This window comes from Chrysemys picta, chromosome 22, assembly GCF_011386835.1.
Source record: "Chrysemys picta bellii isolate R12L10 chromosome 22, ASM1138683v2, whole genome shotgun sequence".
NCBI lineage: Eukaryota > Metazoa > Chordata > Testudines > Emydidae > Chrysemys > Chrysemys picta.
The window spans coordinates 9,321,536-9,348,521 of NC_088812.1; the positions used below are offsets into that span (position 1 = coordinate 9,321,536).

The following is a 26,986-nucleotide window of genomic DNA, read 5'->3' on the forward strand; positions in this document are numbered from 1 at the left end:
CACCCAGCTCAGAGCCTGCACCCCAACCCCCCTCCCAGAGCCCGCACCCCCTCCTGCATCCAGCCCAGAGCCTGCACCCCAACCCCCCCTCCCAGAGCCCGCACCCCCTCCTGCACCCAGCCCAGAGCCCACACCCCAACTCCCCTCCCAGAGCCCGCACCCCCTCCTGCACCCAGCCCCAGAGCCCTGACCCCAACTCCCCTCCCAGAGCCCGCACCCCCTCCTGCACCAAGCCCAGAGCCCGCACCCCAACCCCCCTCCCGGAGCCCGCACCCCCCTCCTGCACCCAGCCCAGAGCCCACACCCCAACCCCCCCTCCCAGAGCCCGCACCCCCTCCTGCACCCAGCTCAGAGCCCGCACCCCAACCCCCCTCCCAGAGCCCGCACCCCCTCCTGCACCCAGCTCAGAGCCCGCACCCCAACTCCCCTCCCAGAGCCCGCACCCCCTCCTGCACCCAGCTCAGAGACCTGACCCCAACTCCCCTCCCAGAGCCCACACCCCCTCCTGCACCCAGCTCAGAGCCCGCACCCCAACCCCCCCTCCCAGAGCCCGCACCCCCTCCTGCATCCAGCCCAGAGCCCACACCCCCAACCCCCCCTCCCAGAGCCCGCACCCCCCTCCTGCACCCAGCTCAGAGGCCCGCACCCCAACCCCCCTCCCGGAGCCCGCACCCCCTCCTGCACCCAGCCCAGAGCCTGCACCCCAACCCCCCTCCCAGAGCCCACACCCCCTCCTGCACCCAGCTCAGAGCCTGCACCCCAACTCCCCTCCCAGAGCCCACACCCCCTCCTGCACCCAGCCCAGAGCCCGCACCCCAACCCCCCTCCCAGAGCCCACACCCCCTCCTGCACCCAGCTCAGAGCCCACACCCCAACTCCCCTCCCAGAGCCCGCACCCCCCTCCTGCACCCAGCTCAGAGCCTGCACCCCAACCCCCCTCCCAGAGCCCACACCCCCTCCTGCACCCAGCTCAGAGACCTGACCCCAACTCCCCTCCCAGAGCCCGCACCCCCTCCTGCACCCAGCTCAGAGACCGCACCCCAACCCCCCCTCCCAGAGCCCGCACCCCCTCCTGCATCCAGCCCAGAGCCCACACCCCAACCCCCCCTCCCAGAGCCCGCACCCCCTCCTGCACCCAGCTCAGAGCCCACACCCCAACTCCCCCTCCCAGAGCCCGCACCCCCTCCTGCACCCAGCCCAGAGCCCACACCCCCAACCCCCCGCCCAGAGCCCGCACCCCCTCCTGCACCCAGCTCAGAGACCACACCTAAACTCCCTCCCAGAGCCCGCACCCCCTCCTGCACCCAGCTCAGAGGACCTGACCCCAACTCCCCTCCCAGAGCCCGCACCCCCTCCTGCACCCAGCCCAGAGACCACACCTAAACTCCCTCCCAGAGCCCGCACCCCCTCCTGCACCCAGCCCAGAGCCCTGACCCCAACTACCCTCCCAGAGCCCGCACCCCCTCCTGCACCCAGTCCCAGAGCCCACACCCCAACCCCCCTCCCAGAGCCCGCACCCCCCTTCTGCACCCAGTTCAGAGCCCACACCCCCAACTCCCCTCCCAGAGCCTGCACCCCCTCCTGCACCCAGCCCAGAGCCTGCATCCCAACTCCCCTCCCAGAGCCCGCACCCCTCCTGCACCCATCTCAGAGCCTGCACCCCAACTCCCCTCCCAGAGCCCGCACTCCCTCCTGCACCCAGCCCAGAGCCCACACCCCAACCCCCCTCCCAGAGCCCCGCACCCCCTCCTGCACCCAGCTCAGAGACCACACCTAAACTCCCTCCCGGAGCCCGCACCCCCCTTCTGCACCCAGCTCAGAGCCTGCACCCCAACCCCCCTCCCAGAGCCCGCACCCCCTCCTGCATCCAGCCCAGAGCCTGCACCCCAACCCCCCTCCCAGAGCCCGCACCCCCTCCTGCACCCAGCCCAGAGCCCACACCCCAACTCCCCTCCCAGAGCCCGCACCCCCTCCTGCACCCAGCCCAGAGCCCTGACCCCAACTCCCCCTCCCAGAGCCCGCACCCCCTCCTGCACCAAGCCCAGAGCCCGCACCCCAACCCCCCTCCCGGAGCCCGCACCCCCTCCTGCACCCAGCCCAGAGCCCCACACCCCAACCCCCCTCCCAGAGCCCGCACCCCCCTCCTGCACCCAGCTCAGAGCCCGCACCCCAACCCCCCTCCCAGAGCCCGCACCCCCTCCTGCACCCAGCTCAGAGCCCGCACCCCAACTCCCCTCCCAGAGCCCGCACCCCCTCCTGCACCCAGCTCAGAGACCTGACCCCAACTCCCCTCCCAGAGCCCACACCCCCTCCTGCACCCAGCTCAGAGCCCGCACCCCAACCCCCCCTCCCAGAGCCCGCACCCCCTCCTGCATCCAGCCCAGAGCCCACACCCCAACCCCCCTCCCAGAGCCCGCACCCCCTCCTGCATCCAGCCCAGAGCCCACACCCCAACCCCCCTCCCGGAGCCCGCACCCCCTCCTGCACCCAGCCCAGAGCCCACACCCCAACCCCCCTCCCAGAGCCCGCACCCCCTCCTGCACCCAGCTCAGAGCCCGCACCCCAACCCCCCTCCCGGAGCCCGCACCCCCTCCTGCACCCAGCCCAGAGCCCGCACCCCAAACCCCCCTCCCAGAGCCCACACCCCCTCCTGCACCCAGCTCAGAGCCTGCACCCCAACTCCCCTCCCAGAGCCCACACCCCCTCCTGCACCCAGCCCAGAGCCCGCACCCCAACCCCCCTCCCAGAGCCCACACCCCCTCCTGCACCCAGCTCAGAGCCCACACCCCAACTCCCCTCCCAGAGCCCGCACCCCCTCCTGCACCCAGCTCAGAGCCTGCACCCCAAACCCCCCTCCCAGAGCCCACACCCCCTCCTGCACCCAGCTCAGAGGACCTGACCCCAACTCCCCTCCCAGAGCCCGCACCCCCTCCTGCACCCAGCTCAGAGGACCGCACCCCAACCCCCCCTCCCAGAGCCCGCACCCCCTCCTGCATCCAGCCCAGAGCCCACACCCCAACCCCCCTCCCAGAGCCCGCACCCCCCTCCTGCACCCAGCTCAGAGCCCACACCCCAACTCCCCTCCCAGAGCCCGCACCCCCTCCTGCACCCAGCCCAGAGCCCCACACCCCAACCCCCCGCCCAGAGCCCGCACCCCCTCCTGCACCCAGCTCAGAGACCACACCTAAAACTCCCTCCCAGAGCCCGCACCCCCTCCTGCACCCAGCTCAGAGACCTGACCCCAACTCCCCTCCCAGAGCCCGCACCCCCTCCTGCACCCAGCCCAGAGACCACACCTAAACTCCCTCCCAGAGCCCGCACCCCCTCCTGCACCCAGCCCAGAGCCCTGACCCCAACTACCCTCCCAGAGCCCGCACCCCCTCCTGCACCCAGTCCCAGAGCCCACACCCCAACCCCCCTCCCAGAGCCCCGCACCCCCTTCTGCACCCAGTTCAGAGCCCACACCCCAACTCCCCTCCCAGAGCCTGCACCCCCTCCTGCACCCAGCCCAGAGCCTGCATCCCAACTCCCCTCCCAGAGCCCGCACCCCCTCCTGCACCCATCTCAGAGCCTGCACCCCAACTCCCCTCCCAGAGCCCGCACTCCCTCCTGCACCCAGCCCAGAGCCCACACCCCAACCCCCCCTCCCAGAGCCCGCACCCCCTTCTGCACCCAGCCCAGAGACCACACCCCAACCCCCCTCCCGGAGCCCGCACCCCCTTCTGCACCCAGCTCAGAGACCACACCCCAACCCCCCTCCCAGAGCCCGCACCCCCTCCTGCATCCAGCCCAGAGCCCACACCCCAACCCCCCTCCCAGAGCCCGCACCCCCTCCTGCACCCAGCCCAGAGCCCGCACCCCAACCCCCCTCCCAGAGCCCGCACCCCCTTCTGCACCCAGCTCAGAGACTGCACCCCAACTACCCTCCCAGAGCCTGCACCCCCTCCTGCACCCAGCGCAGAGCCCACACCCCAACCCCCCGCCCAGAGCCCGCACCCCCCTCCTACATCCAGCCCAGAGCCCGCACCCCAACCCCCCCTCCCAGAGCCCGCACCCCCTCCTGCACCCAGCCCAGAGCCCTGACCCCAACTACCCTCCCAGAGCCCGCACCCCCTCCTGCACCCAGCTCAGAGGACCACACCCCAACCCCCCTCCCAGAGCCCGCACCCCCTCCTGCACCCAGCTCAGAGCCCGCACCCCAACCCCCCACCCCAACCCCCCTCCCAGAGCCCGCACCCCCTCCTGCACCCAGCTCAGAGACCACACCTAAACTCCCTCCCGGAGCCCGCACCCCCTTCTGCACCCAGCTCAGAGCCTGCACCCCAACCCCCCTCCCAGAGCCCGCACCCCCTCCTGCACCCAGCCCAGAGCCCTGACCCCAACTACCCTCCCAGAGCCCGCACCCCCTCCTGCACCCAGCTCAGAGCCCGCACCCCAACCCCCCTCCCAGAGCCCGCACCCCCTCCTGCACCCAGCTCAGAGACCACACCTAAACTCCCTCCCGGAGCCCGCACCCCCTTCTGCACCCAGCTCAGAGCCTGCACCCCAACCCCCCTCCCAGAGCCCGCACCCCCTCCTGCATCCAGCCCAGAGCCTGCACCCCAACCCCCCTCCCAGAGCCCGCACCCCCTCCTGCACCCAGCCCAGAGCCCACACCCCAACTCCCCTCCCAGAGCCCGCACCCCCTCCTGCACCCAGCCCAGAGCCCTGACCCCAACTCCCCTCCCAGAGCCCGCACCCCCTCCTGCACCAAGCCCAGAGCCCGCACCCCAACCCCCCTCCCGGAGCCCGCACCCCCTCCTGCACCCAGCCCAGAGCCCACACCCCAACCCCCCTCCCAGAGCCCGCATCCCCTCCTGCACCCAGCTCAGAGCCCGCACCCCAACCCCCCTCCCAGAGCCCGCACCCCCTCCTGCACCCAGCTCAGAGCCCGCACCCCAACTCCCCTCCCAGAGCCCGCACCCCCTCCTGCACCCAGCTCAGAGACCTGACCCCAACTCCCCTCCCAGAGCCCACACCCCCTCCTGCACCCAGCTCAGAGCCCGCACCCCAACCCCCCTCCCAGAGCCCGCACCCCCTCCTGCATCCAGCCCAGAGCCCACACCCCAACCCCCCTCCCAGAGCCCGCACCCCCTCCTGCATCCAGCCCAGAGCCCACACCCCAACCCCCCTCCCGGAGCCCGCACCCCCTCCTGCACCCAGCCCAGAGCCCACACCCCAACCCCCCTCCCAGAGCCCGCACCCCCTCCTGCACCCAGCTCAGAGCCCGCACCCCAACCCCCCTCCCGGAGCCCGCACCCCCTCCTGCACCCAGCCCAGAGCCCGCACCCCAACCCCCCTCCCAGAGCCCACACCCCCTCCTGCACCCAGCTCAGAGCCTGCACCCCAACTCCCCTCCCAGAGCCCACACCCCCTCCTGCACCCAGCCCAGAGCCCGCACCCCAACCCCCCTCCCAGAGCCCACACCCCCTCCTGCACCCAGCTCAGAGCCCACACCCCAACTCCCCTCCCAGAGCCCGCACCCCCTCCTGCACCCAGCTCAGAGCCTGCACCCCAACCCCCCTCCCAGAGCCCACACCCCCTCCTGCACCCAGCCCAGAGCCTGCACCCCAACTCCCCTCCCAGAGCCTGCACCCCCTCCTGCACCCAGCTCAGAGACCTGACCCCAACCCCCCTCCCAGAGCCCGCACCCCCTCCTGCACCCAGCCCAGAGCCCACACCCCAACCCCCCTCCCAGAGCCCGCACCCCCTCCTGCACCCAGCTCAGAGACCACACCTAAACTCCCTCCCGGAGCCCGCACCCCCTCCTGCACCCAGCCCAGAGCCTGCACCCCAACTCCCCTCCCAGAGCCTGCACCCCCTCCTGCACCCAGCTCAGAGACCTGACCCCAACTCACCTCCCAGAGCCCGCACTCCCTCCTGCATCCAGCTCAGAGCCCGCACCCCAACCCCCCTCCCAGAGCCCACACCCCCTCCTGCACCCAGCCCAGAGCCCGCACCCCAACTCCCCTCCCAGAGCCCGCACCCCCTTCTGCACCCAGCTCAGAGACCACACCCCAACCCCCCTCCCAGAGCCCGCACCCCCTCCTGCACCCAGCCCAGAGCCCACACCCCAACCCCCCTCCCAGAGCCCACACCCCCTCCTGCACCCAGCCCAGAGACCTGACCCCAACTCCCCTCCCAGAGCCCGCACCCCCTCCTGCACCCAGCCCAGAGCCTGCACCCCAACTCCCCTCCCAGAGCCTGCACCCCCTCCTGCACCCAGCTCAGAGACCACACATAAACTCCCTCCCGGAGACCTTAGGAAGGGGTGGGTGGGTGGGGGACTTGGACCCATTCTGGGCACCACCAAAGATTATTCAAACCTGCCACTTCTGTGGGGGAGGGGAGAGGAGAGAGGTCCCCAGTTACCGACCTCATCGCCGGGGGGAGGGGGAGCAGCCAGTAACTGACACTGTCGCCAAGGCAACGCCCGGGGACAGGTAACGGGCACTGACTCCGCCCCTGGGTTGACCCGCGCGCACTCGGAGTCCGCGAGTCTCCAGGCTGCCCTAGGCACCCGCGCCTCTTGGCCACGTGACACCCCCTCCCCACCCCCAGGACCTTAGCCCTGGAGGCTCGGAAGCGGAGGTCACGTGAGAAGGGGCGTTCCGGCATCGTCAGGGGGAGGCCGCGTGGGCGCCCGGAGCCGAGACTCCCACTTCCGTTCGCTGCGGGCCCGGTATGTGCAGCGGTGGGGGAGGGGCGGGGGTCGCCAGCGCGGGGCTCGGGAGGGGCGGGGCCAGCGCCGGGGGAGGGGGGGGTCATTGTTCTAGAGGGGCGGGGCCAGAACAGCTCTGCGCCGGTCCAGTCCCTGCCTCACGGCCCCGCGTCAGCCCGCGGCTCGGTGCCCGGTTCGGGACCGAGGCCCGGGGGGAAGGACAGGCGCAGAGCCGCGCCTGGCCGCAGGCCTGATTGCCGGCCCCCGCTGCAGCCCAGCCTCGGCCCCCTTCCCTCTGCCCGTGCCCCCCCTGGAACTGCAGGAGCCCGGGCGGGGTAAGCGGGGTGTGACCCGCCAGAGTTGGGCTACAACCTAGGATGAGGGTCTAGGGCAGCACTGCAGCGGGGGCCTGTAGGGGAGGAGGTCCCATTTAAAAAGGTTGTTAGGAGGAGGAGGGAGAAAAGTTGTTCTCCTTCGCCTCTGAGGCTAGGACAAGAAGCAATGGGCGTAAATTGCAGCAGGGGCAGTTTAGGTTGGACATTAGGAAAATCTTCCTGTCAGGGTGGTGAAGCACTGGAATAAATTGCCTAGGCAGGTTGTGGACACTACATCACTGGAGATTTTTAAGAGCAGGTTAGAGGAACGTCTGCCGGGGATGGGTATATACCTGGAGAGAGAGCCAAGAGGATGTGGCCGGTGGAGTCCATCACTGGATGTGGCAAGAAAGAAATAATCCGTTGGGGATGGGAAGGGACAAGAAGCAGAGTGGCAGGGGGTGAGGAGGAATGGTGGTGGCCAGGAGGAAGGGGACGGGGATAGGAGAGGCAAGCACTGGGTTGAGGGCCAATGGCAGGGCCCAGCTTTACAGTCTAGTAAACTATGCCCAGCTAAACAGCAAAAGCAATGGGACCTCTCCCATCCACTGTCTGTCTCTGTGGCGCCAGAATGTTGCTGCTTTTGGGGCAGGCTGATAAGGGTCACAGTCCAAGATGCCAGCGCAGGCCACAGTGGACAGCCCTGGTGCCTACTGCACACCATCCCCCCCCCCCCACCACTGTCTTGGTTAAAGTTGGGTGAATGTATCTAGTGGAGGTGGGAGTGCAGGAGGGGATGCTGGGAGTGCAAACAGGTAGGCATGCAGGCTGGGGTGCTGGCATCACAGGTGGGTGTGTGCTGGGAGTTAGGGGATGGTTGGTAGTGCTGGTATTGGAGGTGGGTGCGTGCTGTGAATGGGCAGCCCTGGTGAAAGTCGGTGGGTGGACAGTGATACTCGGGTGCTTGAACTGAGTGAGTAAGTATTCCTCTTCAATTATCAGTCTGACCCAGGCTCCGTGCTTACTGGTGCTGGGAGCATTTGTACGGGTTCCTCCCAAGTGCCTCCCGCTCCGGCAAGGCATTTAGTGTTGGACCTTAAACCTCAAGTTGCTGAGCATTAATGCATAGAATACTCCTGGGAGTATTCTGCGCCAAAACATTAAAAATCCCGCACACAATATTTTAAAATTCTGCAAATATTATTTATTAATATCACTATATAATCATGCCAGTTTCAATTATTTTTGTAACTTGTTTCAAAATACCTGTCCGCAAGTATGTCTGTAACAATACAGACACACACAAATTCCCCAGGAGTAGAGTGTTAAAGAAACCCCTATGACAACCCAGTTCCTGTTTCTCTGCCCTGCCCCACCCCACCCCTCAAGCCCAGCTGGCGGGCCAGACACCCACAACCCCTCCCCCCCAGAGCCCAGCCATGGCCCCCACAGCCTACGTTCCCTCTAAGCTGCATGGCCACGCAGCTGCCTATTAAGCCCCGCTCAGGGCTGTGATGGGGAGAGATGCCTCTCCCCCAGTGTGGACCTGCCCCGGACTTGTCGCAGCCAGGGGAGAGGTGGCCCTCTCTGCCGGGCCTAGAGTGACCAGACAGCAAGTGTGAAAAATTGGGACGGGGTTGGGGGTTGTAAGAGCCTATATAAGAAAAAGAGCCAAAAATCAGGACTGTCCCTATAAAATCCGGATATCTGGTCATCCTAGCCCCAGCGTGGACCTGCCCCGGACTTGCTGCGACTGGGGGAGAGGAGCCCCTCTCTCGGCCCGACCTAGGACCCCCGGAGCTGCTGCAGCCGGGGGCAGGTGCCTCTCCGCTGCCTCAAGCTGCTGTGGTGGTGAGAGGGGGCTGGAGGGAGTCCTCTCTCCCCAATGCAGCCCCAGGGTAGCCTGCAACCCCAAACCCCTCATTCCCAGCCCTCCCTCAGAGTCTAGACCCCCTGCACCTCAGCCACCTCCTCCCATGCCCTGAACCCTTCATCCACAGCCCCACCCTAAAGCTTTACCCCCAGTCAGAGCCCTCACCCCCTGCCCCAGGCCTGAGCTCCTTCCCGCACCCTGAACCCCTCATCTCCAGCCCCACTACAGAGCCTGCACCCCCCACACTCCAACCCTCTGCCCCAGCCCTGAGCCCCCTCCCATGCTCCGAACCCCTCGGCCCCACCCCATGAATTTTGTTCTGTGCACCATCACCTCCATATTGGTGCACAGAACAAAATTCATTCTGCACATGGATGTCAAAAATAAGAGGGAACACTGCCCCCAGCCAATATGCCTGACCCCCTCCCCTTCAAAGTCCATTTGTGGGGGGGCCCCTGGCCCAGACACCCACACCTCCTCACCCCCAGAGCACAGCTGTGACCCCCCCCAGCCTAAACACCCACCCCCCTCCAGAGGCTGGGATCCAGAAAGAGGAACAGCCTGATGCTCGGTACCAGGCTTGCATGGAGTTTCCTGCATGCCACCCTCTCCTTCCCTCAGGGCATGCTGGGAACTGCAGCTGCCCAGGAACCCTCTAGCTCCCTCTCCCTCCCCCCAGCAGTGTCTTCTGTGTGAGCTGGGCTCTGCTGGGTCTAGTGACCCCTAGTGGCAGCTAGAAGCACTGCAGCCCATTTCTGTGGAGGAAAGGAAATTCTGCATGCAAGTTAATTTCTTCAAAATTCTGCATTGCACAGTGGTGCAGAATTCCCCCAGGAGTATGCATTCTGCTCTCCTGAGATGACAGAGCCTGCCCCACTCCTACCTCCACAGAAACATCCCGAAGTCCTGGCCTTCCACACTGAGCATGCCGCAATAGTAAGCGAGAGGGACAGAGAGTCACACACACACACACACGCGCATGACTGCCCAACCCTGTGATTTATGTTTCTACTAGCAGCTCCAGATGCCCAAACCAACCTGCCTCCACTGCTAGGGAGGGGCGTGACTGCTCTTACGGCTTCCCTTTGCTTCCTTGTCAGAAAATCATTTTTCTGCAGGGAAGCAAAGAGATCTGCAGGGAACCTGAATTCTGTGCACGTGCCATGACACAGAATTCCCCCAGGAGTAATATAACAGGTGTGGCCAAACTTTGGCTCTTGAGCCACATGTGGCTCTTTTACAGTTAAAGTGCGGCTCGCAAGGCCCCTCCCCCCCCCTCCAATTTTCCACCTACAAGACTGGGCAGGGGGAAGCTCAAGGCTTCTGCCCAGTGGTAGGACTAGAGGCTTCTGCCCTGCGGGACGGGGGTCTAAGGTTTTTAGCCCAGCAGAGGGGAATCGGGGCAGAAGCCCCATCCCCCAGGTTGGCTCCCCTTTGAATTTCCCCCACATTCCCCTTCAAGTTCTTCCCCGCTCCCTCGCCCTTCTCCCCAGTCTGGCTCCACCAGAGTTCCCTTCCCATCTCTCCTGCTCTGTCCCATGGAGTTTCCCCCACATCCCCTGCCCCTTATCTCTGTTTGAAGGGGTATTGTCACTTCTGTGTGGCAGTGTTTCATCTGCTAGTTGCCAGTGACACCTGAGAGTCCAATAACTGAAAGAGATGAAAGCACATTAGTATTTGTCCCTGTGTTTTCAGTTTGTCTACTGTGGGCAGTTGGTAGCACTCTACATGCAGTCATTGTCAATCAGTTTGTGTGGGTTTGTCACACACCCACAGGGGAGGGAGAGACATTTTTAAAATAGGGATAGGGTAGGGATAGAACTTAGCATCACTTTTTAACATTCCCTTTAAAAATTGTCAGGATTTCGAGTTGACTGGGCTGTTGTCACCCCTTTAAATGTGGACACAAGAAATCATACAAAATAAATTATTTTGGGGAAATTCTTTGGCCTGTGTTGTACAGGAGGTCAGACTAAATAATCACAGTGGTCCTTTCTGACCTTGGAATCTATGTAAAGCAGAGAAAGGTCTAACACCATTCAGTGACTGGAAGTTGAAGCTAGACAAATTTATACTGGAAATAAGTAGTAAGTGTCTAATGGAGCAAGTAATTAACCATTGGAACAATTTAGCAAGTGTTGTGGAAGATTCTCTATCGCTGTCCATTTTAAAAATCAAGATAGAATGTTTTTTTCCCCAAAAAGATCTGCTCTGGGAGTTATTTTGGGGAAGTTGTATGACCTGTGTTATATGGGAAATCAGACTAGATGATCATAATGATCACTTCTGCCCTTGGAATCTAAATCTATGAAAAGAATATGACGGCAGCAAACTGGGATTCAACCTACCTCTCAGCCTTTGCTCAGACATGTAATTACAGCTTAGAGATGAATATTACATTTGGAGATTCTCCTGAGAAGTGCTGTTGGGCATGTAGTGATAAGAAAAGTATTTTTAAAAAGTGCAGTTAATAACATGACAGCATAATATGAAACCAGGTAATCCCCACAGGGCTAAATCCAACAGGTACCTAGGCATTGTAATACTTAATCCCTAGGCACCCCTGCCACCTTGTGGAATTGAGTCCAAAGTTAGGTGGCCAGGCTCTCCATACAATGCATGGGAAGAGTTGGGCACTTAAGGAAGGGCTTCACAGAAGCCCACAAGCTGAGTGGGGAGCTGCCAAAGTTAGACCGGAGTGAAATGCAGAATAAAGGATTTAGGCCCTCACCCAGCTCCTGTTAGTTTGGGTCTCTAGGGGCCTGACTGACAGGCTGGAGAGACATGCCTCCCTCCATTCAGGAGTCTCAGCCATAAATAGGATATCTCCATTAATTTATTTTATCTCCTAGAACTGGAAGGGACCTTGAAAGGTCATAGAGTCCAGCCCCCTGCCTTCACTAGCAGGACCAAGTACTGATTTTGCCCCAGATCCCTAAGTGGCACCCTCAAGGATTGAACTCACAACCCTGGGTTTAGCAGGCCAATGCTCAAGCCACTGAGCTATCCCTCCCCCCTCTCCTGGAGTTACATGGTGCCTACACAAGGTCGTCTACTTTAGTAGCCTCTGCCTTGGCAGTCAAATCCTAGGCCTTTGTCCTTAGGGTGGGTAGAAAGAGCTACCCCATCATAGCTAATAGCCTTGTGTTAGGGCACTCACCTGGAACACGGGAGACCTGTTTTGGGGATTCTGCTCTGCCTGATTTGGCAGAGGTGAGTGCCTTACCACCAGGCTAGTGAGTATTCTGGGGTTGGTCTCTCTCAATCTCGTATTAGAGCTGTTACGCTTGGTACAACTAATTAAATATTCATTGGAGTGAGGACTTGACCCTGAGCCTCCCACATGCCCAGAGGACTTGACCACTGAGCTGTAGAGTCCATCTCTGTTTCAGGCCCACTGAATATTTAATTATTTATACAAAGAGGAACAGCTTCAAACAGGAGAGATTGAGCCCTCTGGCCCCAAAAACCATGGTGACTAGGGCACCTAACTGGGTTGTGGGAGACCTGGGTTTAAGTCTCTGCTCCAAATCATGTTTGTCCCTATCTATCTTTTGTAACAGGTATCAGGCATGCTCTGTGAACACCTTCGGGATTTGGCCCTGCTGTCAAAGGGGTCGCTAGAGCTTTGGTTTCAGTGAGGACTCTGAGCAGCTTATTAGCTGTGGGGTGGCACCAGGGTGTAGGCCGCTTTGCACCTGCCTACTGGTGGAAATTTAGAGGCCTATAGGGCTAGGTGGCAGCTGAGTGTTGGTTTTGAGAATGTCATTGGTGCCTACATGGTGGACTTAAGCACCTAAAGAGGCAGTAACTTTGAGACTGTAACCCATACTGTCTTCCATACTAGGTTATAGGGACAAGTTCTTACGATTTGATTATGTTCATTATGGGCAAAGAGAGGAGAGTCCAAATCAATAATATATATATATATATATATATATATATATATATATATATATATATATATATATATATATATATATACACACACACATATACACACATATACACACACACTTACTTGTTGCTTCAGAAGAGCTGATTCCCAAAGCAGAGGAAGATGACAAGTAAAATTGACTGGGAGGAAAAATTTGGACAGAAAACTGAACGAAAATTTGAGCCATCTTGTAAACTCTTCTTAAACAAACCCAAAAGACAATTCCATAACAGTAATTTTGGTTAAAAGATCACCCTGGTTAAGAGGGAAAGTGCAGGCAGTAATTTATGTACATTAACAAATGGGGAAAAGGTAATAGATAGCAAATAATATAAGGTAAAAATTATGAAGTGTAGAAAATTGATAAGGCAAGCTAAAGACATCAGGGAAAGTTCCATGACTTGGTAGGGCTGAGGTCAACAAGAAGGTTTTCTAAGTATATCAGGAACAAAAGAAAGCCTAATGGTGGTATAGGACCATTACTAGATGGAGATGATAAAATTATTAATAATGATGCAGAAAAGGCAGAAGTGTTCAATAAATATGTTCTGTACTTAGAGAAGCAGGATGATGTACTAATATCACAAAAGGATGATGAAGTATTTTGCTGTCCATTGTCCTTACTAATGTTAAATAGCATCTGCTAGGAAGCATCATTTTTAAATCAATAGGTCTGGATAACATACACCCAAAAGTCCTAAAAGATTTGGCCAAGGATGATGGCCCACTGATTAATTTTTAATAAATCTTGAAATACTGGGGAAATTCCAGAAGGCTGGAAGAGCGCCAATGTGCCAACATTTACAGAGGGTGAGCAGGATAATCCAAGTAAATATAGTCTGGCTAGTTGAACATTAGCCCCAGGCAAAATAATGAACAAGCGGATACAGAATTCAGTCAAACTTTTAAAGGACAGGAACATTAATGCCAGTCAACATTTTATTTTTAAAAAAACCCCACAAACCTGATTTTTTTTTATGAGATTACAGGTTTGGTTCATAAAAGTAACCACATAGTTGTAACATACAAAAGTCTAAGTCAGTCATTTAACTTAATACCATAAAACATTCAGAATAAAAAAAATCCACACTAATATCAATAGAGCACACATTAATTGGATGAGGGAACAGCCTGACAATTCTCAAAAAGTAGTTGTCATTGGGGAAATCACTGAATGGGAGTCTTTTCAGGGGGTTCCACAAGGATTGGTTCTAGGCCTGACACTATTCAATATTTTTTAATCGATGATCTGAAAGTAAATAAAAATTACTATTGAGAATATTTGCAGATGACCCAAAGGTTGGCAGAGTGGTAAATAACAGTGAGGATGGGATACTCTTACAGAGCAATTTGGGTTTCTTTCAAAGCTGGGCACATTCAAACAAGTCACATTTTAATACAACCAAATGCAAGGTCATACGTGGAAGAATATCGGCCATACTTACGTTATCCTGGAAAGCAGGGATTCTGAAAAGAGTGTAGGAATCCCAGTGGGCAAGCATCTGAACGTGAGCTCCCAGTGCCAAGAGTTAATTCAGTCTTTAGATGTATAATCAGGGGAAAAGTGGGTCTGAGCAGGGAGGTGATTTTACTTCTGCATAGGCACTGGTGAGACGGATAGTGGAATACTGTGTCCAATTCTGTATTTAAAAAAAAAAAAGGGGGATGTTTAAACAATGGGAGAGGATACAGAAGAGAGCCACAAAAGTGAAGGAAATTCCTTTATGGTGTGAGACTTTAAGAGCTTGATCTGTTTAACTGATCAAAAAGAGGCTCGAGAGGTTACTTAATGACAGTGGATAATACCATATACTAAAGGTCACTTTAATCCAGCAGAGAAAGGCAGAACAAGATCTAGTGCAGTGGTGGGCAACCTGCGGCCCGTCAGGATAATCCGCTAGCAGGCCGTGAGACAGTTTGTTTATATTGATTGTCTGCAGGCACGGTTGCCAACAGCTCCCAGTGGACAGGAATGGCGAACCACGGCTACTGGAGCTGCGGACGGTTGATGTAGACAAACTGTCTCATGGCCCATCAGCAGATTACCCTGATGGGCCGCAGGTTGCCCACCACTGATCTAGTGGCTGGAAGTTAAAGCCAGACAAATTCAAATTAGAAATTGTGGGGGGGGGGGAATTTCCACAGTGCAGGTGATTAAGCATTAGAACAAACTATCACGGGAAGTGGTGGATTTGCCAAGTCTAGGCTCACACTTGGGTTACTGGGTGGAATTCTCTGTCCTGTGCTGTCAGGGAGATCAGACTAGCTGATCTAATGTCCCTTCTGGCCTTAAACGCTATGAATCTAAGTTAGAGATGAATGTAGAGTCCCATTTGAAGGCTAGGATTCCATTCCTCTTCCTCTCCCTCCCCCCTCCAACCTCAGGGGCCAGCAGGTCAGAAAACAGTTTTTTACTTGCGAGGTGAGCAACCTTGCTCTGAAGTCAGTGGGAGATGATGGTCAAAGTGCCATGTTTACAGATTAGAGACGGATTTTGTCTTTACACAATTAGGATTATAGCATTCAGGGATTGCAAAGGTTCCTGAAGCACTAATTCAGCTCAGGGACAGAGTAGTTACCAGCAACGCTGCAGTGATGTTTCATGTGACCAAGCAAAGAGGAACCAGTTTCAGCCATCTGTGCAAAGAGGCTGTGGGAGAGGTGCTTAGTACACCAAATTTATCCTACAGGTCTCGACGGCACAGATCAGCTGAGTGGACACTTACATGATCAGTACGAGTGGCCTCTCAAGGACTCAGTAGCAAGCAATATCTTCTCCTCCTGGAGGTATCCAGACATGTACCTATTTGCAACTCCAAATATCAGTGGTTTTGCTCCAGCTCAAGAGTAGACAGCCAGTTTGTCTTGGATGCATTCCTTCTAGACTGGACAGTAGGTCTCTGTGCATTTCCCACTCTCAGTTCCTCCAATTAAGAGAGTTCTCAGGAAAAATCAAACAAGACAAAGCCATAATTATTCTGATTGCCCTGGCCTGGGCAAGATAACAGTGGTTTTCAGATCAACTGCAGCAGTTTACTGGCCTTTCCCAGTAATTCCAGACTTATTGACCCAGCAGAAAGGTTGGATTTGCCATCCAGATTGATATTCTCCTCTTGACAGCATAGGTCATTGGACTTTGACACATCTGGAACTCTCTTGTTCATAAGAATCATAGCAGATTAGGGTTGGAAGAGACCTGAGGAGGTCATCTAGTCCAATCCCCTGCTCAAAGTAGGACCAACCCCAACTAAATCATCCCAGCCAGGGCTTTGTCAAGCTGGGCCTTAAAAACCTCTAAGGATGGAGATTTCACCACCCTCTTAGTGAAATAGTTTTTCCTAATATCCAAGCTATATCTCCCCCACTGTAACTTGAGACCATTGCTTCTTGTTCTGTCATCTGCCATCACTGAGAACAGCCTAGCTCCATCCTCTTTGGAACCCTCTGTGACGGGTTCGATCACAGAAGTCCCTTTGGGACTGTCACCTGATGTGTGAAATTACCTCTGAGCTGGTTTTCTCTGCCAGTTTGGGCCTCCAGAACCCTGCCTTGTTGAGCCAGACACGCCAGTCTGGTCCAACACAGACCCAAGGTCTGAATCACGTGCCCCAAAGCTGCAGACTTAACTGAAAACAGCTTAATAAGTGCTCCTGTCTCCAGCATCCAGCTCCCAATGGGATCCAAACCCCAAATGAATCAGTTTTACTCTGTTTAAAGCTTATACAGGGTAAACTCATAAATTGTCCACCCTCTAACACTGGTAGAGAGATATGCACAGCTCTTTGCTCCCCCAGGTATTACTTACTCTGGGTTAATTAATAAGCAAAAGTGATTTTAAGTACAAAAATGATTTAAGTCGTTCCAAGTAATAACAGACAGAATAAAGTAAGTTACCAAGCAAAATTAAAAAAAAAACAAAAAAAACCACACATGCAAGTCTAAACCTAATACATTAAGAAACGGATTACAGATAAAATCTCACCCTCAGAGATGTTCCAATAAGCGTCTTTCACAGACTAGACACCTTCCTAACTGGGCTCAATTCTTTCCCCTGGTACAGTTCTTGTTAGCTCCAACTCAGATGATAACTAGGGGATGTCTCATGACTGGAACCTCCTTTGTTCTGTTCCACCCCTTTATATAGCTTTGGCACAAGACGGGAATAGTTTCTCTCTGGGTCCCCACCCCTCCTTCTAAATGGAAAAGCACCAGGTTTAAGATGGATTCCAGTACCAGGTGACATGGTCACATGTCCTGTGAGACCCCAAGCCTTCATCCTTCCTGGCCTGACTCACAGGAAGGCTTGCAAGTAAACAGAGCCATTTACAACCAATTGTCCTAGTTGATGGGAGCCATCAAGATTCCAAACCACCATTAATGGCCCACACTTTGCATAATTACAATAGGAGCTCAGAGTTATTTCATATTTCTAGTTTCAGATACAAGAATGATACATTTATACAAATAGGATGACCACACTCAGTAGATTATATGTTTTGTAATGATCTCTTACAAGAGACCTTTTGCATGAAGCATATTCCAGTTACATTATATTCACACTCATTAGCATATTTTCATAAAGTCATATGGAGTGCAATGTCACGCCCCCCCCCCCCTTTCAGGTAGGGGAAGCCTGCTATCAAATCCCCCCTCACTCTTCTCTTCTGCAGACTAAATAAGCCCAGTTACCTCAGCCTCGCCACATAAGTCGTGTGCCCCAGCCCCTGATCATTTTTGTTGCCCTCCACTGGACTCTCCAATTTGTCCACATCCTTTCTATAGTAGGGGGCCCAAAACTGGAAGCAGTACTCCAGATGTGGCCTCACCAGTGCCGAATAGAGGGGAATAATCACTTCCCTCGATCTTCTGGCAATGCTCCCACTAATGCAACCCAATATGCTATTGGCCTTCTTGGCAGCAAGGACACACTGTTGACTCGTATCCAGCTTCTCGTCCACTGTAATCCCCAGGTCCTTTTCTGCAGAATTGCCGCTTAGCCAGTGGGTCCCCAGCCTGTAGCAGTGCCTGGGATTCTTTGGTCCTTGTTGAACCTCATCCGATTTCTCTTGGCCCAATCCTCCAATTTGTCTAGGTCACTCTGGACCCTATCCCTACCCTCCAGCATATCTACCTCTCCCCCCATCTTAGTGTCATCCACGAACTTGCTGAGGGTGCAATCCATCCCATCATCCAGATCATTAATGAAGATGTTGAACAAAACCAGCCCCAGGACTGACCTTTCTAGCCACCTTATAGTCCATTCATCCAATCCATACTTCAAGAAGGGCAGAAGGTTCCACTAAACTCCAGGAAACATTCAGCTCGACGGTGTTGGGCTCATAAGTGGAAAAGGGTCTCCTTGTGGGCAACTAGCAATAACAAATCCAGATTCGGCTTCTCTTCAATCCACATTGGAGTGCTTGCACCATTTGAAATCTCTCCATACAGTTAGTAGCATCTCGCAGTCCTTGCTGCTCATCATGCATTGGTTGGACAAAGGATTGTGTTCAGCCACAATTTAGTTAAGAGGTTTCTGAAGAGGTTAATGAATGTCTACTCTCTGATTAGAGAGCCCACACTGATGTGGGACCTCATTCTAGTACTGACTCAGCTCCCCCCGTAGACACACAGCCCCTGGTGCTCTTCTGAGCATCTTTCAGTTAAGAAACTATGAAGACTGAGTGAGCTGCAGGCTCTCATAGTTGCCTTATATGGTCATTCACAAAAATTAAGTGTCTGTCCTCCAGCCACATCCAGCATTGCTCCCCAAGCTAGACACAAAATTCCATCTTAACCCGTCCATAAACTTGCCAATATTTTCCCCTAGACCTTGCTCTCCTTCAGCTAAGCTGCTCACCTTGGATGCTAAGAAGTCATTTAGCTTTCTATTAGAATAGGTCTGAGGAGTATAGGGATTCACCTAGACTCTGTCTCTTATGGGGTGTCACACAGGGGTCACTCACCACACTGATACCTCCTGCTGGGTGTTTTGGGAATTAGCTCAGTCCCAGTGGGTGCACCCTCGGGGGGTGGCTCTCTAGTCTTCGCCTCCAGACCCGTTATGGCTCCTTTCTCTCAGCATCTGCTTCGTGGCACAGCCCTCCAGCCGTGTCACCATCCAGTTCCCCCCCTTTCGGGGGAGTCCTCCAACAAGAGTTCAGCCTCTCCTCTCAACGGCTTGGCAGTCCACAGCCGGGCCGCTCCTTCAGTGGCTGGCGGGAGAGGGAGGGAGACAGGCCTGCCCACTACTCCAGGCCCTGGGACCCTGCAAACAGCAGCTTCCTGCTGGCTTTTCCTTCCAGCTCACTGTCTCTATTCCCTGGGCCACTTCCCCACAGCCTCAGTTCCTTCTGCTCCCGCCTCTGGTTCTTGCTCCAGCTCCTTTGCCCTCTTCCCAGGGCCTCAAGCCTGTAAGTCCTGGCAAACCACCAGGAGCCCTCTCAGAAGCCAATCTTCTCCCTAGGGCTCCCTGCAGCAGACTCACTCAGGATGGTCTGCAACTTCTTTTTATATGGGCTGGCTGGGCCCTGATTGGCTGGTCCAGCCTCTGCCCTAATTGGCTGTTTCCCCTGCAGCCCCTCCTTTGCCTGCTTGCCCCTCAGCCTCCCTAGGCAGGTTTTAACCCTCTCAGGGCCAGTGGGGGGCAGGTGCCCCGTGACATTGCAGTCTATATAATTTTATAAAAATATGCTAATGAGTGAATATAATGTAAGTGGAATATGCTTCATGCAAAAGGTCTCTTGTAAGGTATCATTACAAAGCTTATAATCACTGAGTGTGATCATCCTATTTGTATAAATGTACCACTCTTGTATCTGAAACTAGAAATATGAAATTATGCAAAGTGGGGGCCATTAATGGTGGTTTGGAATCTTGATGACTCCCATTAACCAGGACAATTGTCTGCAGAGGGCTGTGTTTTACCTGTAAGTCTTCCTGTATACGTGTGTGCTGGCAAGTGTGCAATGAAGTCTTGCAGTGATATGTGATCATGTCACCTGAACTGGAATCCATCTTTAACCTGGTGTCTTTCCATTGAGAAGGAGGGGGTGGGAACCCAGAGAGGGACAAAGGATTCTCGCCTTATGCAAAAGATATATAAAGGGCTGGAACAGAACAAAGGGAAGGGAGCCATCATGAAGAATCCCCTATCTACCACTTGAGCGGGAACAAGAGCTGTACCAGGGGAAAGAATTGTGCCCAGGCCTGGAAGATGTCCAGTCTGAGGAAAAAACTTACTGAAGCATCTCTGAGGGTGAGATTATCTGTATTCAGTTTGATTAGACATAGATTTGCACGTTTTATTTTATTTTGCTTGGTGACTTACTTTGTTCAGTCTGTTACTACTTGGAACCACTTAAATCCTACTTTCTGTATTTAATAAAATCACTTTTTACTTATTAATTGACCCAGCGTATGTATTAATACCTGAGGGAGCAAACAACTGTGCATATCTCTCTATCAGTGTTATAGAGGGTGAACAATTTATGAGTTTACCCTGTATAAGCTTTATGCGGGGTAAAACGGATTTATTTGGGTTTAGACCCCATTGGGAGTTGGGCATCTGGGTGTTAAAGACAAGAACACTTCTGTTAGCTGCTTTCAAGTAAACCTGCAGCTTTTGGGGCAAGTAATTCAGACCCTGGGTCTTTGTTGGAGCAGATGGGAGTGTCTGGCTCAGCAGGACAGGGTGCTGGGGTCCCGAGCTGGCAGGGAAGGCAGGAGCAGAGGTAGTCTTGGCACATCGGGTGGCCGCTCCCAAGAGGGTTTCTGTGATCCAACCCGTCAGAGCCCCGTCATATCGGGAAAAGAGAAACAATCAGGCATTCACATCCCAATGGCTTTCCAAATAGATTAGACTCTGTAATGAGGAGCGTTGTAAACACACCTGTGTTCCGCTTCCACAAGGGCACACTTGACTATGGCGAAGGCTGCTTCCATGGCCTGCCTTATGCATATTTCTGTATTGGAGAGCTTCAGAACTGCCACCTAGTGCTCAGCTTACGCTTTCGCTAGATTTTACAGCTACGTTGGCTGCTGAGTTTGGTGAGGCAGCACTGCGGTTCTTATCTAGCTAGGCCTCCGCATCCCACTCCACTGCAGGAGGAGCGCTGCTTGTCAGTCTCCCAGAAGTGGGTATGTGTAGAGGCCGCTGGCAGAACAAATGAAGGTTGCTCCCCATGGTTCTCCAAGATAGACCCTGCACATCCGTGCTCCCTGGCCGCCTTCCCTCTTGCTCAGAGTCCTACTTACAGTCAGACTTGAGGAAGTGGTGCAGGAACTGAGCCAACCAGCACGCCAAACCCCTCCTTTTATAGTCTCACCTCTTAAGGGTCAGGGCCAGTGATGTGAGGGGTAGAGGTACAAGAGAACTCCAGTGAGCACCACTGTGAGAAGAGTCCAGCTTGCAGAACTGGCACATTCCAGAAGGGGTGAATGTGCAGAGTCCATCTCCAAGAACTCCTTACAGATCAGGAACCTGCATTTCCGAACGCTGCCTGCACTTCAACTGTGGTGTGGGAGGAGGGGATCTAGGCCAAAGGACAGGTCTGGGATCCAGGACTTCTGGGTACTGTTCTCTGCCACTGTCTCCGTGGGTGCCCTTGGACAAGGCATTTCATCCTGCTGTGCCTTAATTCCCCATCTTTAATATGGGGATGATGTGCCTTGCCTCCTCCCATAGGCTTGGGAAGGCGCATTCATGTCTGGCTGGGAGGCACACTACGGTTGGGAGCACCATGGAACAGCCTAGTAAAGGGGACACCCTGTATCCACAGGTCTCTAGCCTGCGGAGCCTAAGGGCTTTGCTGGCAAGTCTGGGGCTTTGCTGGCAAGTCTGGCACTTTCCTGGCACTCTGGTACAGCAGACGTAAGAGCCAGTTTCAGCACCATGTCCCACTTTACATCAGTGTTAGACACCCGCCGTGGTGAAAGATGATGTCTCCATCATGGCACCGTCTTGGTTATGCACGGGCTGTAAAAAACTGGCACAAGGGGCAGCAGAAGGGTTTAGTTGGTACCAGAAGAGGAACTCGCCAGCCACTGATGCTGGTGGGGAAGGGCCTGGCCACTCTGGCAGCAGGGGGAGGATCTGACCACTCTGGTGTGGGAGGGAAGAGGGGCCAGCTGCTTTGGTGATGGGGGAAGAGGAACTGGCCGTTCTGGCCAGGGGCAGGGAGTGGAAGAGAGGCTGGGAGTGACTGGTTATGTTTTGTGCTTGCCTTTTGCAACAGGAGTGTGTGTTGGGGACTCTGCCATTGAAGTTGCCTCCATGGATCCTGCTTCTGTCTCACCCAGCAGCAGCTGCTCCAGTGCCTGGCTTCTTGTGCTGCTGGGGACACTGGGGACAGCTCTGCTTGGGGCAGCTCACAGACTGGGGCTGATCTACCAGCTCTGGCATAAGGTAAAGCTAAGTCAGCTCCCCCTTTCACATAGACTCCTGTCATACAAGGCTTAGAAAGGATGGCAAGGAATGCAGGTGCATGAGGGAAGCTTGGGTAGCATCTGCACTGAAATCCCGGGACAGATTCACTGCACTGGTGGCTACCCAGGACTATGTGCTGGTGAGGCTGCTAAGTGCAGAAGTGCACATGGTGGGGCTGCCCCGCAGGAATGCCCAGGGCCCTGCGCTGCTCTCCTGATTCCATAGCTAAGGTGGCGGGAGTTCCTGTGGGTTTGGTGGAAAAGTCTCCCTGTCCAGGGGGTGTTTGTGCTCGGGAGGTCCCATATTCGCATGCTGGTTCTCAGGGGACCCGGCACCTGCACTGGTTACCTCCCAGGGGAGAGGGATATCAAAGGGTTTCTCTGTGTTCAAGTCCCTCGAGGAGGGCCCTACCAAATTCACGGTCCATTTTGGTTAATTTCACGGCCAGTTTTTTTTTAAAATTAGTCAATTTCATATTTTCAGATGTTTACATCTAATTTCACTGTGTTGTAACCGTCAGGGTCCTGACCCAAAAGACGGCTCACCAGGCTGTTGTGTGTGGGGTGGGGGGTCATGGCATTGCCACCCTTACCTCTGCCCTGCTGCCGGCAGGGGCACTGCCTTCAGAGCTCGGCAGCCAGAGCGGAACGCAGCTGGCTGGGCATCCAACTCTAAAGCCAACGCTGCTGCCAGCAGCAGCAGTGCAGAAGTGAGGGTCAAAAGGTATGGCGGGTGGATTACCATAGGTTTGGTTTTCCAGTAGTCTCCCACCCCAGCGCAAGGATGTGACAGCTGGAGCCGTGGAACTTCCTGCAACCAGGGGAGATCCCAGCGGTGGGTCTGAGCGGCCCGGGGAGCAACCCCTGCAGGGGAAGAGGAAGTCTCAATCCCAAGGAGTCCCCAGCTGGGTGCCAGATTTCATGGGGGAAATCATATTTCACCATCTGTGATGCGTTTTTCATGGCAGAGAATTTGCTAAGGCCCTACCTGTGAGAAGAGCCCTAGGAAGCATCACACGCTGCCCACACAATAGGGACCTAGGATGCTCTTACCTCACTGGTCCCTGCAAACACAGCGGGGGCATGTCCATGCAGCAGCATCCCCATGCCTTGTGGCAGTGCATTCTGGGGAAATCCAGGCTACTGTTCAATCCTCTCTTAATCAGGACATGTCTACACGTGCTCTGGGCACTCTGAGCTGCCCCAGGAGCTCTCTGGGGTACCCTACTGCCCATAGAGCTGGCTGGAAGGAGGAGCCAGCCAAACTGCTTACATGGGCATGTCCGGGGATCCCATCTGCCCTGCAGAGTCACATGGTGCCGGATTGGATACAGGCCACGTGCCAACCTAGACTCCTTGCATGACAACTCACCACGAGCTGCCAGGGTTCCTAATCAGGTGGGGGATGGGCACACAGCATGTTCAGAGCCAACCAGGTCACTAGCTGGTTATCCCTGGGTCCCAGTGTGTGCTGGAGCTGCACGCCTCTGGCCATTAGCACCATCCCTGCCCTGCACAATGTCTCCTCACAGCGTCCACGGGGAGCCATCCAGACACCGCCCCGCCAGGCTGGCACTCTGTTGGTCTGCTTCTGACCCCACCTCCTGCTGTGCCAGACTGGTGCTCTGCTGTCTGTGTCCTGCCCTGGTGGGCCGATATTCTGCCAGTCGGCGTCCTGACCCAGGCCCAGTGCCCTGCTCTGCGGGCCAGGTGCTCTGCGTCATGCCCTGGACCTCGCCTGCCAGTCTGCATCCTGACCCGGCCCCCACCTCCTGCTCTGCCAGGCCAGCGCTCTGCCTGTCTGCATCCTGACCCAGCTCCTGCCCTGCCAGGCTGACGCTCTGCCTGTCTGCATCCTGACCCGGCCCCCACCTCCTGCTCTGCTGGGCCAGCGCTCGGCCTGTCTGCATCCTGACCCGGCCCCCGCCTCCTGCTCTGCCGGGCCAGCGCTCGGCCTGTCTGAATCCTGACCCGGCCCCCGCCTCCTGCTCTGCCGGGCCAGCTTTCGCCCTGTCTGCATCCTGACCCGGCCCCCTTGCCCTGCCCTGCCAGGCTGGTGCTCTGCTAGGCTGACCTCTGCTGGTCTGTATCCTGCCTCGCCCGCGCATTCTGTGCTGATGGGCCAGGGCTCTGATGGTCCCTATCCTTCTCAGGCAGAGCCGAAGAGTACCCGGCACGGTGGGGAGCTTGTTGCAGAGGTCCTGAAGGCCCATGGGGTGCGTTACTTGTTCACGCTGGTAGGAGGCCACATCTCGCCCATCCTGGTGGCCAGCGAGAAGCTGGGCATCCGCGTGGTGGACACAAGACACGAGGCCACAGCTGTGTTTGCTGCCGATGCAGTCGCCAGGCTCTCAGGTACACACCACACAAGGAGACCAGCCCAGGGTCTGGGTGGGGGGCTCCCCCAGCACAAGGACATTGCCTGGGGTGCCCCCTGCAGGCAGGTCCTCAGCAGAGCCATGTCTCCCAGAGGCATGGGCTCTGCCCTGCCCCCACCCAGTTCATCTGTGCCCAGCTCACCTGTCAGCCTCTGCTGGCAGGAACATGCTGTGACAGGCCAGCCCCCATGTGGGAGTGCAGTCTGTTGGGGGGAGTGGCACCTCCCCCCTCTGGTCCCGCCCACTAACTTCTGGCCGGAGGGTTGAGCGTGGTGTGGCTCCGCCCACCAGGGTTCAAAGAGAGGCTCCTCCCTCTCTGGGTCTGTGGGCAGTCAATCCGCCTCACTACAGGGAGGCACAGGGGGAAAAGGGAGCTGGGGACGTAGACTGACTGACTCCATGTTCTGTCCTCAGCTGGGTGCAGTGGGACTCACTGTGGGACCTTCCTCCTAAGGCTGTGTCTGCCATACTACAGTAGGCAGGGGCATGGCTATGGGCAACGGGGCAGTGACCAGGTTGCCCCAGCAGTGGGTGGGGCATGGCCATGGGTGGCAGGGGGCAGTGACCAGGTCATCCAAGAAGTGGGAGGGGCATGGCCATGGCAACAGAGCAGTGACCAGGTCACCCCTGTCATGGGCAGGGGCATGGCCATGGGCATTGGGGCAGTGACCAGCTCTCCCCAGCAACAGAAAGGACCACACGCAACGGGGGCAGTGACCAGCTCAGCCGAGCAATGGGCAGATCATTACCTGAGTTCTTGTTCTGGCTTGGGGAACAATGCACAGGCTTGCTGGTGCATGCAATCTGGCTTCCAGCCGCCTGCCCTAAACTGTTCCCTGTCCCCCCGCTGCCTGGCCTGCCCACCTGTCTGTGGTAAGGATGCAGTTGTTCACATCTGCCCTTCTGTGGGCTGGCTGCTCTGCATTGTAGGGACAGTCGGAGTCGCCGCGGTAACAGCGGGACCTGGGGTAACCAACACCGTGACGGCTGTAAAGAATGCCCAGATGGCCGAATCCCCAGTGCTGCTGATTGGCGGGGCAGCTGCCACGCTGCAGAAGGTGAGTCTGTGGTGCTACCGATAGCAGAGGTTGCTGCCATGTCATGGCAGGCGGGTGCCCAGTGCTGCCACACCACAGCAGGAAAACCATTCCTGCCCCAGTCTCAAGCAGCTGGAGCTGTCCAAGCAGAAGGGCCAAATTGGCACCGGTGTGTGGAGCAGGAGTAGTCTGACTTAGACCACGCTGCTGGGGAAGAGGGACAGCCAGCCCCACTTGCATTCCTCACCTCTACCCAGGGTCAATACCACGTCCCTGTTGGTTGTGAGGTCTCATCCCTCCCAGCCCAATGATCTCTGCTGCCCCATTGCCAGACAGACACTCAGAGGGGCACGGCCCTATCACCCACTGTGCCTGGTCACTGGGGAGGAAGCAGCCTGGCTGGGGGCATCCTCAGGCAGTGGGTTTTACAGGGCCATTGGAGCATGGACTGCAGGTCTGTCTATCTGCGCAGGGCCGGGGTGCTCTCCAGGACATTGACCAGCTGTGCCTCTTCAAGCCACTCTGCAAGTTCTGTGCGTCAGTGAGGACTGTGCGGGACATCGTCCCCACACTGCGAAGGGCCATCGCGGCAGCACAGTCCGGCACTCCAGGTAAAAGCCTTTCTTCTGGGGCTTATCCTCCTATGCAGCAAAGGATTAATGGGCTGGGAGGTTTTCCTACCCAGGTCTCACTAGACCCATCGCACAACTCTCACTCCTACTGTCAGATCAAACTCTCTTGAATGTAGGTCATAGAATATCAGGGTTGGAAGAGACCTCAGGAGGTCATCTAGTCCAGCCCCCTGCTCAAAGCAGGACCAACACAAACTAAATCAGTCTCAAACTCAAACGACTACGAGGGCCACATAAGGACTAGCACATTGGCCCAAGGGCCACATCACTGACACCTCACCCCGCTGCTGTGGCCTCACCCCTACTCCACCCCTTCCATGAGGCTCCGCCTCTGCCCCACCTCTTCCCACCCCTTCCCTGCCCCCATTCCAACCCATTCCCCGAAATCCCCACCCCAACTCCGCCCCCTCCCTGCCCCCAGGGGATGCAAGAGGGGTGTGGCAGGGGCTCAGGGCAGGGGGGTGGGGTGCTGGAGAGGTGCGGGGTGCAGCAAGGGGCTCAGGGCAGGGAGTTGGGGTGTGGGGTGGAGGAGGGGGGTGGGGTGTGGCAGGGGCTCAGGGCAGGGGGTTAGGGTGCAGAAGGGGTTCAGGGGGTGGGCTCTGGCCCGGCGCACACCGGGGAGAGGGCAGGCTCCCTGCCTGCCTGTCCTGTCCCCACACCGCTCCAGGAAGCGGCCGGAACCTGGGGGGGGG

General features: G+C 56.7%; 1 protein-coding gene and 1 long non-coding RNA gene across 3 annotated transcripts in view; one reads left to right on the top strand and one right to left on the bottom strand.

The window, feature by feature from the left end:
* The first annotated feature begins 6,523 nt into the window (after nt 1-6,523).
* ILVBL (ilvB acetolactate synthase like) overlaps nt 6,524-26,986 on the top strand; it is a 33,273-nt gene continuing 12,810 nt past the window's right edge. Inside the window, exons 1-5 of the mRNA XM_005279382.4 lie at nt 6,524-6,721; nt 22,058-22,227; nt 24,401-24,602; nt 25,556-25,683; nt 26,135-26,273. Of these exons, the coding sequence (XP_005279439.1) occupies nt 22,096-22,227; nt 24,401-24,602; nt 25,556-25,683; nt 26,135-26,273 (601 nt within the window). The 5' untranslated portion in view covers nt 6,524-6,721; nt 22,058-22,095. The remainder of the gene's footprint in view (nt 6,722-22,057; nt 22,228-24,400; nt 24,603-25,555; nt 25,684-26,134; nt 26,274-26,986) is intronic.
* Nucleotides 13,757-19,510, bottom strand: LOC135977068 (uncharacterized). 2 transcript variants are annotated; one of them, XR_010594403.1, is made up of 3 exons: nt 18,062-19,510; nt 15,551-15,765; nt 13,757-14,464 (listed from the first exon to the last, which is right to left on the bottom strand). It is a non-coding gene; the product is annotated as an uncharacterized LOC135977068 (long non-coding RNA). The 2 variants fall into 2 exon arrangements; XR_010594404.1 differs by lacking the exon at nt 18,062-19,510 and having other exon boundaries at nt 13,757-14,073; nt 14,270-14,464; nt 15,551-16,633.